The sequence below is a fragment of the Engystomops pustulosus genome, chromosome 4 (genome assembly GCF_040894005.1).
Source record: "Engystomops pustulosus chromosome 4, aEngPut4.maternal, whole genome shotgun sequence".
NCBI lineage: Eukaryota > Metazoa > Chordata > Amphibia > Anura > Leptodactylidae > Engystomops > Engystomops pustulosus.
In genome coordinates, this window is record NC_092414.1 from 126,557,815 (window position 1) to 126,575,062 (window position 17,248).

The 17,248-nt window shown below is 36.3% G+C and overlaps 1 protein-coding gene across 26 annotated transcripts in view; it reads right to left on the bottom strand.

Moving 5' to 3' along the window:
* Positions 1 to 17,248, bottom strand: part of CELF2 (CUGBP Elav-like family member 2) — a 330,610-nt gene that overhangs the window by 49,875 nt on the left and 263,487 nt on the right. For 15 of the 26 annotated variants that reach the window (XM_072147397.1, XM_072147398.1, XM_072147396.1 and 12 more), the window contains exons 6-7: positions 5,381 to 5,392; positions 5,131 to 5,210 (exon numbers count right to left, since the gene is read on the bottom strand). In XM_072147397.1, coding sequence (XP_072003498.1) covers positions 5,131 to 5,210; positions 5,381 to 5,392 — 92 coding nt within the window. The remainder of the gene's footprint in view (positions 1 to 5,130; positions 5,211 to 5,380; positions 5,393 to 17,248) is intronic. The other 11 variants (XM_072147376.1, XM_072147401.1, XM_072147387.1 and 8 more) reach the window with 1 other exon arrangement.

Consider the following 17,248-nt stretch of genomic DNA (forward strand, 5'->3'; position numbering starts at 1 on the left):
TGACAGACTAAGTACTTTTCAGGCACGCTTTTGGACACAAAGCGCTTTTAATGGGAAATGGCTAGGCTCCAAGGGGTTACAAGTCCTGTATTAGTCACTGCAATTATCAATACTAATTAGTGCCTCACATTACAAAAATGCCACAAGTAAACACATTTAATTAATTCCCTGTTAGCCAGACTGTGTACTTCCTGATCTCCAATGGATACACAGCACAAAGTTCTGGAGAAACTAAAACAACATTCTGCATTTGTACAGTCCTAATGCTGAAGGGAATTATCATTAACAAATTGTACAAGACTTCTCCAGCCTTTCTTTACTTCCCATGTGACACTTATCTACTTGCCAATTGATAAAAACTTCATTGTTACAAATTTCAAATATTTTTCTATGTAATATCACTCACATGGGTAAACCCCAATATTTTGTTAGTGGCCAACTAATGTTATATTCTGTTACTGACCTATCATCCACCCTTATTCTCGTCTTTATTTAGGACTACATGTGACTGTAATGATCAAATAAATGTAGATATATTTGTTGAGAACCCTAGTTTATAGGTCCCATTCTTTTCATATGTAGTGTTTAGTGGACCTGAACCACCAAGTTTGGGGTCCTACCAAACTTTTTGGGTTCAGTTCACCCAGACCCGAGTTAACTCAACTCCCTCCTGCAGTAGACACATGCAATCAGTGCTTGCACTGAGCTCAGTCACTATGGCATGCCCAAGCCCTTTTTTGCTTTTGCGTTTCCATTTTTCACTTCCTACCTTCAAAAATCTATAAGTTCTTTTCCATTTAAAGAGCCTAGTATGGGCTTATTTTCTGCGTAACAAATTGCACTTCCTATTGTGTTTTAGTACATTTTAAAAAATTAAAACCTTTGTACGAAAAAGAATTTCTTTGTTTCGCCATCTTCTGGCGCTAATAACTTTGCGTACATCAGTATACAGAGCTGTGTCAGGTGTCTTTTTTGTGGGATGAGCTTACATTTTCATTGCTACCATTTTGGGGACTTTGGGATCACTTTTTATAAAAATTTTTAAATGTTGCAAAACGGTGAAAAAGTGTTTGGAATTTTGGGAACTAATTTCCGTTACAGGGTTCAACGCCGAGAATAACTGTTATTATATTTTGATACACACCCCCTAGGGCACTTAAACTCTAGGTTGTCTGATTGACCCTACCATATACTTCCATACAGTATGTACGAATATTAGTAGAACACTAATAACATTATATTTATGGGGCCTGGAACATATCTTGTACTGCTGTCCAGCAACTTCAAGTTACACCTTTGAATGTAGTTACTTTTTAAACATAAAAGTGGACTTTTATTGGTTTCTTGGTATTATCTGTATTTATTCTAAGGACAAGAAGGCAGAGGCCTAGAAGACAAAATTCTGAATACAAGTTGAAGATTTTCAACCAAAGTTCAAAAGTGCTGCTCACAAAAAGAAGATAGATTTACGATGCCAATCTCATTACTTCTGGAAAACGGAAGACAATTAAATTATGACATTTTTCATGCACTGTGCTTTTCATCTCTCATTTAACAAAGCCACAGATTAATGGGTCACAACATGATGCCATAATGATGATATAGTACCCAACATGCTCTGGGAGAGACTAGCATTGCAAACAAACATACATGAAAAAGAAGAAAGCAAGAGAAAAAATGCAAGTATTTTGACAGGTTCTGATTTCAAAACACTGCACATAACATCACAATGTCATAACCAAGAAAATTATTATTTACACAAAATTACAATGTACAGAACACAGTATACATGCATGCTGTAATCAACCAGTAACATAAGCTGCAATATTACTGTTTTTTGTGCAAGATTCTGAAAAACCATGACAAAATCACAGACTAAATAAATTTAGTTGTGAGTGGTGCATGTGAGTGTAGTAAGTACATTATATAATACATTACAAACTGGTGTTTGGTATTAGAAGAATATGTGACTGGATTTTTATAATGCATATTGAATTTATACTATTATACCTGTGTTAGATACTTTATTTCTCTTACCAGTGCCTATATTTAAGATACTATAAATCCAACTGCTGAATCAATGGTTCAGGGAGATTAAAAGGCTCATCCTCTTGGTGACGTGCTTGTAATTTATTTTTTCAATGTGTAAGTTTAGCCATTTTATGCAAGTTAGTTTCAGTAAATTTCTTTGTTCTAAGGTTTTCTTTATATACTTGTATTTGCAATTCACTCCATATAGTATTCCAAATATACAATATTGAAATACAATATTTGTACCAACTATTTAAAGGGGTATGCCAGGAATAAGCATCATTTATATTCAAACAGGTCCTTAAAATCTAAGATGATATATAATTTGTTTTTTAAGATTATGCTCCCCTTAGCAGAAAAATGTTGTGGTCATACACTATGATGGAGAATTAAAATGCTACTGGCCCTTTAATCAGTCTTGTGACTGAAGAGACACAGGACAGAAGATGGCTGCTTGTCACATGTCTACATCACATGTCTTGCACCTGCCTGGGCAGGTCATGTGATTATCACTACGTTTGGCTGTAGTCGGTTGGCTGCAATGCATGCGGTATGTGTTGAGATGTCATCTCAGTGATGGCAGTTGCACATCATTACTATGGTAACAAGAGCGTTGCAAATTGCCGAGCACAGTCCATTGCTATCTCTGGCACCCCCATCCATGGTTTATTAGAGTGCCAAAGGCATATGAGCACTATTCTAAGCAAGTTTTGACAATCCCTTACAATTAAAGGTAGTGTGGGAATGGAAACCATCACATATTCGTTATTAGTGTAGGTCCCAGCAGACTGATCCCCATTGATCAGCTTGTTATCCCTTATTTTGTCGAGTGGGTATAATTGAAATAGTTGGTTAAATAATGAATTTTTCCAATTTGGTTTATGGTCACCGAGGAATAACTAAATTCTTTAAGAGTGTGTTCAATTGAAGGTGCTTCTATTACTAGACTAGACTTGTGTATGTTTCATAGATACATCACTGTAGTAAAATATTAGATTCTATCTTTGTTTATTTTCCTTTTTACAATGCACATGCTGGATATAGTGAAATCATTTATCTATCTATTAGAAACTACAGCATGCACCAGGTTGTACTATAAGGGCAGAAAAATATTAGTGTCATCTATCTTGTGCTTTATAGGCTTTTAGTTTCTATATTTTTAGCTCTGCGATCTAAGATTTTTCCTCTGCTGAAGTAGTTAAAAAGATGCCTTAGCTTAGACAACTTAAATATCACTTTGACAAAGTGGGAACCAATTTTCTGTGTAGGATTTCAAAGATATAATTGCACGGCCGCAGCGGGCCAAGCTGTAATTTTAGAAGTCAGTGCTCTGTTTCACAACGAAGCTTTCCTTTTAATGTTTGGGATAATTGCGCCACACGCACAGGTGGTATTGTCGCAATCTGCCACTGCACTTGGAGACATTTTTGCACTTTAAATTAAGCTATATTTCATATTTCTAGCAGGCCAGCATGACATGCTAGAGAAACAAAGAACATTTAGATAAATGACAGACGCAAATCTGATCTATGCTGGGGCATTTTGGTTTTATTTGACCTGTTAGGAATATAAATTGTTTACGTTTTTTGTACTAGTGTTTCACTGCCTTGTTTCTAACCCTCCTTTTCTATTTGTTTTGGAGGGTGATTGTATTTTATTACCTTATGTAAGCACATGTTCCCTTTTATCTGCATTTTAATATGGGTAGTGTTTAATGGTGTCTTAAAGCAATCAGCAGTCCCTAACCTTTTGTATATTTTATTTTAAAAAAAAGGCCACAGTTGCTTTGTCAAATATGTTATTTTAGCATCTACTTGGCTTAATGGGGGTAATATATTAAGACTGGAATATTGAAATACTGAAAAACCAACAAAAAAGTCACAACACCTTGCCATGTGCCAGAAATGCTACTTTTTTAAAAAAAAACAAGTGGACAAGATATGTCCTGCCACAACCCACCTTTTAATAGAAGAAAAGATTTTTGTATGAGGAAAAAGACTAGCCAGCCTTTTTAAACATGCTTGTTTTTGAGATGACTATAATGCATTATGTATTTTTTAATTTACAGGTTTGAATTAAAAATCAGTAGACTAGAAGATAGAGGCTGGGGTGTCTTTTTTACTTTAAGTGAAAGAATAGGTGTCACTAGTGATATAAAAGCAGAATGCCTCAGGTGAATCCGCCTGCTGACTGTTGATTTAGGTTTGTTGAACCATGTTGACCTCAAGTAATTGCTTGTACAGAGCATTTATATTAATCAGTCATGGAGTGTCTGAGGGCAGAACTGTTCTAGTTGCCCAAGGCAACCGTTCAGAGCTCAGCTTTAATTTTATACACAACTAATGTAAAATGTAAGCTGAGCACTGATTCGTTGCCATGCACAACTTAAATAGTTCTGGTCTCTCTGACCAATCTCCCCCTGATATTAAATGGGGGGATTCATTAAGACTGGTATTTTGAACACTAGTATAAAAATTATCCCCGCTGTTGATCTGGCCCTCTGACCTCTTTGCTCTCTGCCTGCTCTGCACCCCAACACTCTCAAAGTGTGCAGATTGGAGAATCCCGAAAACGGGGAAAGTGAGTTACATGTGCTTTCTCTGCCAGCAAGTGGCAGATTTCCCTATACACTTTAGAGAGTTGTGGACAAATGTGTATGGATGATGTACGTAATCTCTGAATGAAAGGAAGCCAATATTTTGAGATGTAGAGTTGCCAACACATTCTACGATAAGCAATATAAATGGGGCATGAAAACAATGTATACGTAGTGTATAACTGAATCTACAATGATATCTAGTTTAAAAAAGTAATAATTATGTTTTATGAAACTTTGAGGTGCGTTTCATACCCAAATATTCTGTATTGAATTGAACATGAGGCTTGGTTGTGTTGTACCTCAATAAATCTAGAGTATGTTGTACAATGTGACATGGGGGTCCTATAAATTGCAGTGAATGGTGCAATAAGTGTCATTGAAAAGTATAGGGTCTTTACATCTGTGATTGTCATGTTAACAGTCTGAACAGCAGAGAATGACTTTTGTTTTACTCAATCATTTGCACAAAGAAAACAAAGAAAGGGCAGATGATACAGTACCTCCATGGTCTGAGACTGGTGCATGGCTTTGATTGCATTCTGTGCCATTGCCCTTGTAGAAAATGTAACAAACGCACAGCCTGTGGGGACAAGGGGACAGGGGGCAGGAAAGACAAAAAAAACAACAAGACAAAAGGGTTGGACGCTTGTTAAACCAACACAATCTACGAGAACGGCCACAAGACGACACTGTTCTCAGTAGTACATAAAAGTAACAACTCCTGGAATTTTTTAGTGGTTTGGTACTTACAGTGCTGACTTGCTAATCCGACCATAGAAGAAAGGAAAAAAAAACAAAACAAAAACAAAATGGGGAAGTGTTCTTTTCAGCCACATGTGGACACAAATATTTAGAGAGAGAGAGAGCTACAAATAGTTACTGATCATTTCATTTCTCATGATTGGTACCATGTATAAAGGGACACACTTATATAATGCTAAGGACATTGCTATACAATGCTAAACACCTTTCTAGTTAGTTGGAATGTGTTTTTCTGGTTTTGTACTCTACTTTCCAGGGTGCTCAGAATGACCCAAAATTGATACAAAGCGGTCCATAAGAAGACCATTGATGAAATAGTGCAGCATGCTGTGCTATTTCATCTGGCAAAATGACAGAAACCTGAAAGATCCCACTAAAATCAATGGGCTCCACCATTAGCTTGATGTTCATGTGATTTATTCATCTCTGTCCGGCTTTCCATTTTTCTCATACTTAACAGAACAGGAGAACAGAAAGCCCAACTGAGATTTGAACTCAGACTAACTTAAGTAGCTGTAAGCACCTAAAGATTTTTTAACATTATTTTCTGTATTTCTGACCACTTTGTGATTGAATTGAGAGCTAGTAGCCACTTCTTTCATTTAAGAACTATGAATAATGAGATGATACAACACACATAAAGCAATGGAACACATTGTAGGACATTTTACAGCCAAAGTGCAAGTATTATTCAACCTTTTTTCATTTGATCAATTCCTTCAGTACTGTATATACATTCTATACATAATATACAATAATGTACAAAAATGAAGTTGTTTGTGTATATTATTTTTTAATAATTTACCCTAATTCATAACCAAGTAATATCTCACAAGGATGACCTGCCTTAGACAACTACACTTTACAGATGCCTTATTGCAGTAAATATTTACCTACATTGCTAAAATCACATTGTGTTTAGTTTTAGACTTATTTTTTGGGGGATTTTAAGATGCAATTGCTTTAGTTTAGTCTTTAAGATATGGCAAAGATACCCAATCTAAAGTGGGCCTGTCTTGTGATGAGTTCATAAATGAGGTAAACAAGATTTTTTATTGTATTCCAACACTTCATAAGATAGCAACATCATTTACAACAAAGCAGCCAATTTCAACATAAATATGTTATATATTAGGGAAGATGAGAGGTCCAGACATATTTTATAAATAAAATTTCCAAAGGGTAACTTAAAAAGACTTAGATATTGATGAACGTAGTATATATCGAAAAATGCAGATGGATTGGAAGGGAAAGACTGTCTTCCTTAACCACTATACAGTCTACAGAGCTGGGTGCTTCCAACTTTGTAGACTTCATAAATTCTGCAGACATGGCAGGGGTTCCAGCTACAGGATCCACTACAAATCCGACATTGAGGATCTATCTGAGAAGCAGGCCATCATCAATATCTAATTGTCAATATTTATTAAAGTTATTAATGTTTTTAGCAATATTAATACTACTGGCATTTATCCAATTTAAAGTAAAGAACTGCAATGCACAATAAGCATCACCAATATTCTGCTGATGGTGCCAAAGAAAGAAACCAAGAGGCATTTCAGTTTCTATCCACTATACCTCTCTTCCACTATAACCATTTCATTTCCTCTTGGCTGTACATAACCACATGTCATGCACATAAATGTTTATTTCTATTCATATAACAGTAAAACCGGAGAATGGTAGAGCAGAGCTGGGCATCCAGCTTCCAGTCTACCACTAGAAAATTACATGGGCACCACTTCATGAAATCTACAAATTGGTGCACAATGAAATATGCTGTATACTATACAAGAGAATAATTTCCTGTTAGGCTAAGTTCCTATCTGCCTCTCTATTGCAGATTCTATCTATAATTCAATCAATACTTTTTTCATCAGTAAATAAACAGACACTAACAAAAACCCAAGGGACCCCACTGTATTCAAAGGGGGCTTTTCATCACAATTGGGCGTCTGTAATGCCATTCATCAAGGGATCTCTTCTACTCCTATGTTTGAGCAGAATTACGGCAGCCACCAGCAGTGAACTTATGCTGCACAATTATTACTGTAAATACATAAACCTTAATTTCTGTAAAATGAGAAGATCTTATATGACAAATAATGGAACCTTTATAAATTTAATCTAATTGTAGCATTTACACATACTGCAGCTTTATAGATAAAGCAGTAATTTGTAATCTTTATTCCCCCTTTTTCTGTACACTATACCACAGGGATACAAATATAAAACATCTAATTTACAGAAATGAAGAATAATCCAAAGAGGAAAACTTTTGTATGTTCATCATCATTAACTTAGTATAATACAATATTTATATAGCTTTAATATTCAGAAAGTGAAGTCATGGTGGCTACGCAGCATGTTGGCTATATTAATGTTATTTTATGTTAAAAAGCAACAGGGTGGTCGTCTTAAATAATGCAAATCTCTGGTGCTTTTCTGCAACCTATCCAATAGATCCAAACAGTGAGAGTTAAAGGTAATGACAGATGAGAAACAAGTAACGCACTTAATGAACTGAACTTGTTTTAATATTTGTTTATACATTTTAGATTAGCCTTCCCTTCTTGCCGGTATTTATACATACACCTTCAAATAATAGGATTGACGTCTAGAATACATAATTCTTGACAGTACTGGCTACTGTGTGGGTCAAATGCCGAATTTCAAGGCTCATTGCCCCCTTAACTAATAAAAACACTGCCTTTTGAAATTTCCATTTTATTCATCAAGCACCCTTGGGTATCTTGAAGAAAAAGACTGTGAAATTAATGCAGATTCTGGCTGATTTTGTAATAATACTATGGCTCACTAAAAGCTTCGCCAGAGCAACACAGACATGTTTGACTCTTGCTCTCTAATGACTTTAAAAGTGCATTGATTTTCAGCTTCTTTAGCCTTGCACAGTTTGAACTCGGGTTTCAGAGAATAATTTAGCGTTCCACTCAATTTCCTCAAAACATTATTATTACTACTTAAAAGATTTCCAAATGAAGCAAATCTAAACACTGAGTGGTTCCAGCATATTGTCATTTTGAAGCTAATGCACAAAATCCTGTTCTTGGCATTGCACGTTTCAGCTGCCCCAGTGGCCAGTAAAGACAATGAAAGAATTTATTATTTATTTATGTCCTAGACGTTCCAGAGGCTAAAGGATTCATAGGAAGGGCCAAATCAATTAGATGGGTAGAAAAATAAAGTAATATGAAAAATGCATGGTTAATTTTGCCTCTCCACATCCCCTCTGCACAGCTGATGATATTGTCAACTCATAAATTTTGTCAAAAATGGAAAAGGAATATGAAAAAGAAAAAATATGTAATTGTACTTACAATCTAAGTAAAGAAATGGAGGCCTGGAAATTGTCTGATATATTTAGAGGCTAATAATTTTCTGTAGATTTTGTGCATGAAACTAAAAAAAGAAATATATTTTTTTGAAATAGGCAATCCCAAAAATCTACCATCAAAATCATGCAGGATAAACCAGGGACACTTGCTCATAGATCCAGGCACCGTGATTGTAATCTTCTTATATTTGTTGTCCACGGCCTCCTTTCTTCTAAAATCAACTTTTAATTAATGATAAGTATGCTAATAAGTCAGAAGGGCTATGGGGGAGGCATTACCAGAGGTCCTCAGTGCTGTAGCTTCACAGGCTGTTACATTGCGGGGGAGGACTTTCTCCCATTCCCCTGCTTCCTCAGCACTTCTCCCCTTCCTCTGCCTGCTGTAATTTTATACTGTGCAGGAGCATTCCCCTTCCCTTGCACTGTGTAAGATTACAACAAGCTGAGCGAGGGGAGAAGTGCTTCTGATGCTGCAGCAAGGAGGGGCTCTGGTAACACCAGTATGAGTCATTATGATTTTAAAGTTTAGTTTAGAAGGAAGGAAATCATGGATAACAAATATAAGCAGATAACCACAGTCACAGTACCTGGATTTATGAGTAAGTGTCCCTGATTTATCATTCTCGTTTTGATTAAATATTTATTTTAAAGGGGTTGTCTATTTAAAGAAATTTAACCAGATAGATTGCCTGCTTGTAGCAGACCATATTTACCCTGGCTTCAGGCTGCAATGAATGTTGCCCTTAAGATGTTACATCTTCCCTGTGGCCCCTGTACTGTACCCCATACTTTTCTTCTTTGTTTGTAGTTAGTTTCAAATGTTAAAATATATGAACCCACATAAAAAAAGTAATAAATTAAAATGTTGCACCATTCCTGATATTAACGTAACTCCAAAGGATCTTGACTTCTTGGTACAGCAATGATGTCCTGACATAGAAGGCTATCACTACTGCAGCTAAGCACTGACTTTAAAAGTGATCCAGTTCAGTCAGGGACCAACTACTGTGACTGGTGTTGGGTAGGTAAAACAGGCAATAGAGGAATGTTCATATGACTAATAAGACCTTTTATTTTTTAAACAGCCATCTGCGCTGTTTAAAGCACAGCAAATTCCTTTCTTATTCCTTCCTTTATTGATAACAGTAAATGTGGCAACATAGGTCTTCTGTTTCATGATTTGCTACTTTCCTTACCTGCAGTGAACAGTGTGAAACCCTTCTCAAGTTCATACACAGCTGATAGATAAGTACAGAAGACTAATGATTAAAGGGGTATTCCTGGAATCAGCATAATTCATATACAAAAGGGTTCTTAAAATATAAGCTAATATGTAATTAGTTGTTATTTAAAATGTTGCTCCCCTTAGCAGAAAAATGCTGTGGACATAGACTGTAATGAAGAAATAAAATGCAACTGTGAATACCAATCAGAAAACCCTATTTCTGTATAAATCCTATCACCAAAACAACAACAATAGTACCAATAGAGGTATATAGGACCAAAATCAACCCATAGTCACAAACCAAAACTTCTATTGGGAATACAATGTAATCAATCTTTATTAAATACAAGTTACAGCAATCAAGACAGATATTATTAAAAAACTACATTAAAAATTCCACAAAACACAAAAGGATGTGGTGGTGGTCCAAGGTAAATCAATATATATACATCTCCAATGTAATGACCTAATATGCAAGACCAAGTTTGTACAAATTCATATTACCCACCCGGGCGTTACATAATGCAAAACTGCAGGAGAGAAATTTGACCACCACCACATGCAACTGGCCCTTTAATCAGTTGAAATTCATCGAATGGAGCAGACAAAGGCCAGAAAATGGCTGCTGGTCACATGTCCACATCACATGTTCTGCACCAGCCTGGGCAGGTCATGTCGGTTGTCGGTTGGTTGGTTGCAGTGCATCCAGTATGGTCAGTGTTGCAGTGAGACCCATCACAGTGAGGTAATGTGCAGTGATGGCATTTACACACATCATTATTATGGTAACAAAGCAAGATAGTCTGTTACATCATCAATAGGAGCAGAGCATAAGAGAGAGGAGGAGTTACTGTGAACTAAAGGATAATGGGACTTCATCGGCCATCTTGGTGATAACTCTACCTACTTTAGAAAGCCCATAGCATTTTGTGAATCATAAAATCAAACTATTTCGCCTCCACTGAGTTTTGTTGTAATCATTTATAGCATTATGGGTTTTTGTATCAGACGTTCATATTCCCGGAATTCCCCTTTAACTCTATTCATTTATAAAGAATATTTCTCTTGATGATTCAATTCTGTAAAAAGATAAGAATATCCAGGGACTCTCTGTAAACACTTTATTCAGAAAATGTTTAGATTTTCAATATCTATAAGCTGTCTGTAATAAAATATAATTTCAAAGTTACTATTATCATGTGAACTATTGATTACCCTTAAGTTCAAAGTTTAGTCTTAGATCAAGTATAAATCCTACCTATTAGGTTTTTCTCTTTGCTTTTTAACAATTTTTCATTTGGGAGAACAAGGTATACACTTGAATTATCCATGGATTTTGGATGTATACACTTACTTGTATTAACAATATACTCTAAGGCAAGATATTTGAAAGCAAATATAGCTAAATTCTCCCCAAATAGGATCTCCATACCACTACTTTGGACCTCAATATATTTATAATCTAGTTCTGCTAGGCCATGGTTTTTATAACCCATGTCCCTTCTGATTTAGTTTCTTTATTTGGTTCATTTGTTGTCACAGTTGTAAAGTTCTGGTTATACTATACTTGATAAGTACACGTGCAGGTAAGACTAGATTGGTTCATGAAATGGGTTGTCTTAGTTATTATTACATCTGTATATTATAGATGACATTTCTTTCAAGTATATTAGTCAAATTCTTTTCATTTTGTATTTGCACACTACAGAAAATAGTTTTTATGGTGCCAACCAATTAACCTCTGGCCAGGAAAATAAACTTTAAATCATTCTAAAATTGAAGCAATATCTAGAGAGAGTGTAAGTAAGTGTTATTAGCTTAATAAAGTATGCATTTCTATCAGTTTAACCAACCAAGCAGGTGCTTTTCTGTAGCACTGGATATGGCACTTAGAGGTTCCATTTCTTAGCTACTGAATTTGAATGTGAGGATCATTATCTTATAGTGGTATATGTGCGTAGCGCATTCTTCACTAACATAGCACTTTGTTGCCAAGGAATCCTTTTAGTTACCTAATTTGATCTTATTATCCATGAGTGTGTTCCGTACTAGCAATTACTAAACAGAGGTTAAGAATGTATAAGAGGCATGTAAAATGTCAACAAAAATCAATAAGGCACAGTTTATGCATTTACCACAATTTTCAGCAGCAGCAAGCCGGAGAGAAGTTCCACCGAGATGTTGCAATTAGCTGTTCTTGAAAAAAGTGTTAGCCAAACAATAAAGATGCTTTTTACGCCACAGAGAGAAAAGGCAAGGCCTTTCTGCAGTGTACATCTTTTTAATTTACAGATCAATCAGTATTCCTTTTAGCGTCAAGCGAAATACATAGCCCCTCCCTAATTCTATTTGAAAATCTTGTAATTGCTTTTCAAGTAGGTCTGTTGTTGGACAGAAATCTGTTTTGTATGCTTCAAATTTGGTGAAGGGCATTTATTACTTTGTTTTAGCAGGAGTATCAAAGTTATCTTCCGCTTACATGTCCCTTAGATGACAATTTTGCTGTAATATGCAGCAATCAGGGGCAGTATTATATTTAATATTATCATTAGTACGGAGGATATATACCTGAATGATATCATCATGGTGTGACAGGCTCTGTACATTTTCTAGGTCACTATGTGCTGTTGGATGAATCCTGTTACTGGGAAGGAATGGGAGAATGGATTCCCACTGCTTGCCATTTACATTTTTGTCCTTGCACAGTGGCACTCTGCCAAGTGGGTACCCTAGGAACGTCAGTGTAATAGGCCATCAGCAGTTCCCTACATGACTCATGGGCTGGCCACTGTGTTGGGATACTAGAGAAACTAAATAAATCCTGCATCCCCTTCCTAAGCAAAATCATTGGAGTCCCAGAGGTGAATCCTCTCATTATGTATGGTAACATTCTAGCAATATGCCAACACTTTAATAATTTCAAAACCATTTTATGTTGGGAGTAAAAAGGGTAGATTTTGGAAAAATGTAAAACATTTCAATGGGATTGTTCTTTACCGTGAGAACTCTGTCTAGCAACACAGAGCAACCTGTGTTAATTACCGTAATGTTGCTATTGAGGTGGGTTTTCCTTACAGTGTACCTGAATATTTATAATATAGACAAAGTAGCAAAGTTTTATTTCTCGATCTATAATATAGTGAAATTCATTTTCCTACATTAAGGTTGAAATATATTCTCCAGTATGCTTTGTAAAAGAAAATATATCTGTTACTAAAATTGATTTTATACTTCTAAATGGATTTTTCGAGCCTCTACAAGGAGTAGGACAGTCACCGAAACTATTGTGTTGTGTTGCATATACAACAATGTGATGTTTATGTTCTATTTAACACTTTGCAATGGGTGAAATAAATAAAAATAGAGTTTGGGGCCTTAACACATCTGTAATGGCACTTACCTAAATACCAGTGGGTCATATTTATCTTTTTAAAGCTCTTTTGGTGAATTTTGCAGAAATAATTATTTATTGCGGGAATATAGAGGGTTAGATAAATGTGGGTTGGCACTGTGTGGAGTGGAGGTGCAACTTGTTGACAAAAAAAGCTCCAAAAAATGTATGCTAAGTGCACCGTAAAGAGAATGTGTTAGAGCTATTGACATTCTGAATATGAACTTGTCTAACTTATTTATGCGTGTAATTTAAATATATATATATATTAGCAAAAAGCTTGGGAATGTCTTACGAAATACAAATTGGATCAAAAAACTAAAAATATTTTTCAAACATCTCTACAGTTATACCAAATTCTACCCCTACTCCTTGGGGGTGGGGCTATGGGCAACTTACAATTCGTAAATGGGAACCTTCATCTTTTTTATTATTACAGATTCAGATTCCTCAGGAAAAATGATGTGACAGAGGGCGCCGTAGTTGCAAAAAATTATGTGTGCAAAAATTAAAAAAAAGGGGATATTTTGAAAAATACACACCAGATCCAAAATCTGAAAATAGATGTATGCAATATTTTTCTCAAAGCTATCCAATGTTATTAAATTCAAGCACTTAATGTAGAGCATTTGATGTCTAAATACTGTATAGGCAACAAGAAAAATTGCCATCTGCAGAAGGGAGGAAGCTTAAAAGGATTTGCCACTTTACCTTATGTTTTTTGTAATGTGTGTGTAAATGTGTGTGTGTGTGTGGGGGGGGGGGCAGGATATTAGGTAATTTACCAATATTCATCTATTAAAAGTTCTGAACTGATTTCTTCATTTGTAAATTGAAGCCTCCTTTCTTTAACCTCACCAGCAAGACATTCCTGTCCATAAAATGGCTGCAAATGGAGGGTCATGTCATCTCTAACTGCCGATAGTTCAAGGACACACACATTACAAAAAACATGAGGTAAAGTGGCCAACCCCTTTAAGTTAATAAAGCTCTACAATCTGTGAGAGGCAAGAGGACTCACCTTAAACCAGCACTCCGAAAAAAACAGAAAACTACTAGGCAATGTCGTTGTTCCTGGGTTACGCTGAATGTAGTTTCTACATGAAAAATAGTTCCTCCTCTCCTCACCCTGAGGGGTGATAATACATGGTCGACCTTAGATATATTTTTTCGAAATAAATTCAAATCTTTTTTTTGTGTTTTTTGACCCAATGTCTATTTCTCAAGATGTGACTTGAAGCATAGATTAGGTCAACGTAATTTGTCCTGGGGAATCTGAATCTGCAATCCATTTAAGATTTAAAATTTTCTCCCAACCGCCCGCTCCAACCCAATGGTTGGGGGTAGGTGGCCACGTTTGGTATCATTGGATAGATTTTTAAAAATATTTATCACATATATTTTTAGTTTTTCGATCTGATGTGTATTTCACAAGATATTCCACCATCCCAACCTTTTTCTTATACCCTGCATACACTATAGAGGAAACATATTGTCAGTCCCCTTACATGTATAACAGTCTAAATACCTGTAGAGTTATGGTAATCTTTCTTACACAGTACATGGTGCTGCAACGACTAAATATTCAGAATTCTACCAAGCCTTCAAACCTCTGGGATGAAAAGATATCACGATTCACATAAAAGACTAAGTAAATGAGAAGATTACATATTTATAGGTGTTAACTCTGTAGTGAGTAAGGTCATGTTTTATGCCTGTGATAGCATTAGAAATTGATAGCAAGCACTAAGCTTTGATAAGATGTCATAATCAGTTTCAAGGTGTACTTAACAGTCACTGAGTACTCTATATATCCATAGTGAGATTTAATTAGAAATAAAGGTCATTATTGCATACATAACACCACACAAATGTCAGAAAGATTAATAAATAATGCACTGAGGATGCAAAATATTTGGCTTTGCTTGTTGTAGTGATGAAAGAGACATTAATAAACTGTGGTTTATCAGAGAATACTTTAGACATGTTGTTATTGCTATTTTATTTGTATTGTTCCATATCTACCATGTAAATTATAGGAAAGAAGACTACAGGGATAGTATGAAAAACAATCCCTGTAGTCATGTGTTAATTATACGAGATGCATGGTCTGACGACAGGGGTGTACTATATGAGCTGAAAAGGGAGATAGAAACTTTCTAAACAATTGATATAAAGGTCAGGAAGATTCCTTTTCTATCTTTTGAAAAGGTCATCAATATCAGGTCTATAGGGGACGTCCTACTAACCCCATCAATCAACACCAAGAACTTCACAGGGTACATTTACAAGAATGTGTGCCCGCCGGTAGTAGCAAGGGTGAGCACACATTGGCGCGCTGGAAAGGAGGAGGAATGAGAGCTGCTTACCCCTTCCCTCTCGATAGGAAACAGCTTTGCATGGCCGCAAACACAGGGAAAGATAGAACATGCTCTAACTTTCCACGTGTGGCACCGTACATATGCTGGGTTGCCATAGCCGTCTATAGTACATGGTACTTGTATAGTATAGTATAGTACTTGTATAGTTTGCGGCCGGATGTATGTCCTCACAACGGTCGTGTGAATGCAGGCTTACTATAATGGCTTTGCACAGTATTGAAACTGTACCCCATTTTATAACAGGGGAGTGAGCTACAAACAAGCCATGTCACCATAGTATGTGAAATCAGCGGCAAGCGATGGTGCACAGGTACTTTACTACTGACAAAGAGGGATTTGGGGTATTGGATGGGGCATGCAAAAAACACAAGTAGCATCCTGCTCTTAAGTCATGTGGAATCAATAGTGGAGGGCAGACTTACTTGTCACAGAAAAAGATGGGACGGCATTGCAGCGGTCAATAAAACTTGGAAGTTTATTAGATCAAGTAAAAACCATAAACCACTGAACTCTATTCTGCGTATTTCAATAATTAAGTTGCCACTCTGTAAGATGCAGTGAATGATTTTTATTTACATTTGTGCAATCTCCAATATGCTACATGTAACATTTTAGTTGATAAAACTACCTTCTTTATACAGAGATTGCAAATAGTCAGATGGTAATTAACAACTGGAAAATCAGTAGAAGAACTTTATGAGGATGAGGGTGCATCAACTACAACAGGATATCAGCTGTCTGAAATGCAAAGTGTAACTTACTGTAGATAAAATAAATTCACAGCATATTACCAAGGTGCTGAGTTAATTGTTGAGGTGCGATAAGGAGTAGTATCCCACTGTGGCACCTCACAAAACCACTAAGAGTTACATGTATGGTGTACATCTATCTGGGGTATTGAAGACTTTTAGGGTTAGACTAGGAGGCATGATATTGTCTTATAGTAGCTGCACAGTGGACAACATTTTATAAACTCTCATTCACATACGGGCATGCAAACTAGCAATGCAAGGTTTAAAGGACACCTGTCATCAGATCTGTGTCACTAGTCCTGTCACTACTACCTGTTGGAGCAGGTCACATGGATTCCATCCCAGCCTTTATCTAGTTATTTCATGCATTAATCATTATAAAATCATCTATTCTTTATTAAGTAAATGAGGCTGGTCACATGGTCAGAGGCAGTGATGTCACCCATGTTGCCCCCCCCCCCTCTCCCTGCTCATGTCTGTGTGTAATGTATAGTAAAGCATTGCTAGTGTGTGCTGCATCTGCTGACATGCTGCATCCTCCTAATACACAGAGACACAGACATCAGCTACACAAGTACCTGACATGTTCTGCTATACATATGTGAGAGACACAGACATCAGCTACACAAGTACCTGACCTGTGCTGCTGTAACATGGCTGTATCCTGGAGCTGTTGTATCTTTCACATACACACACACACATGCACACAGAGGCTGCAGGAGGCGTGGCCACCAGCAAGCACATGGAGCAGC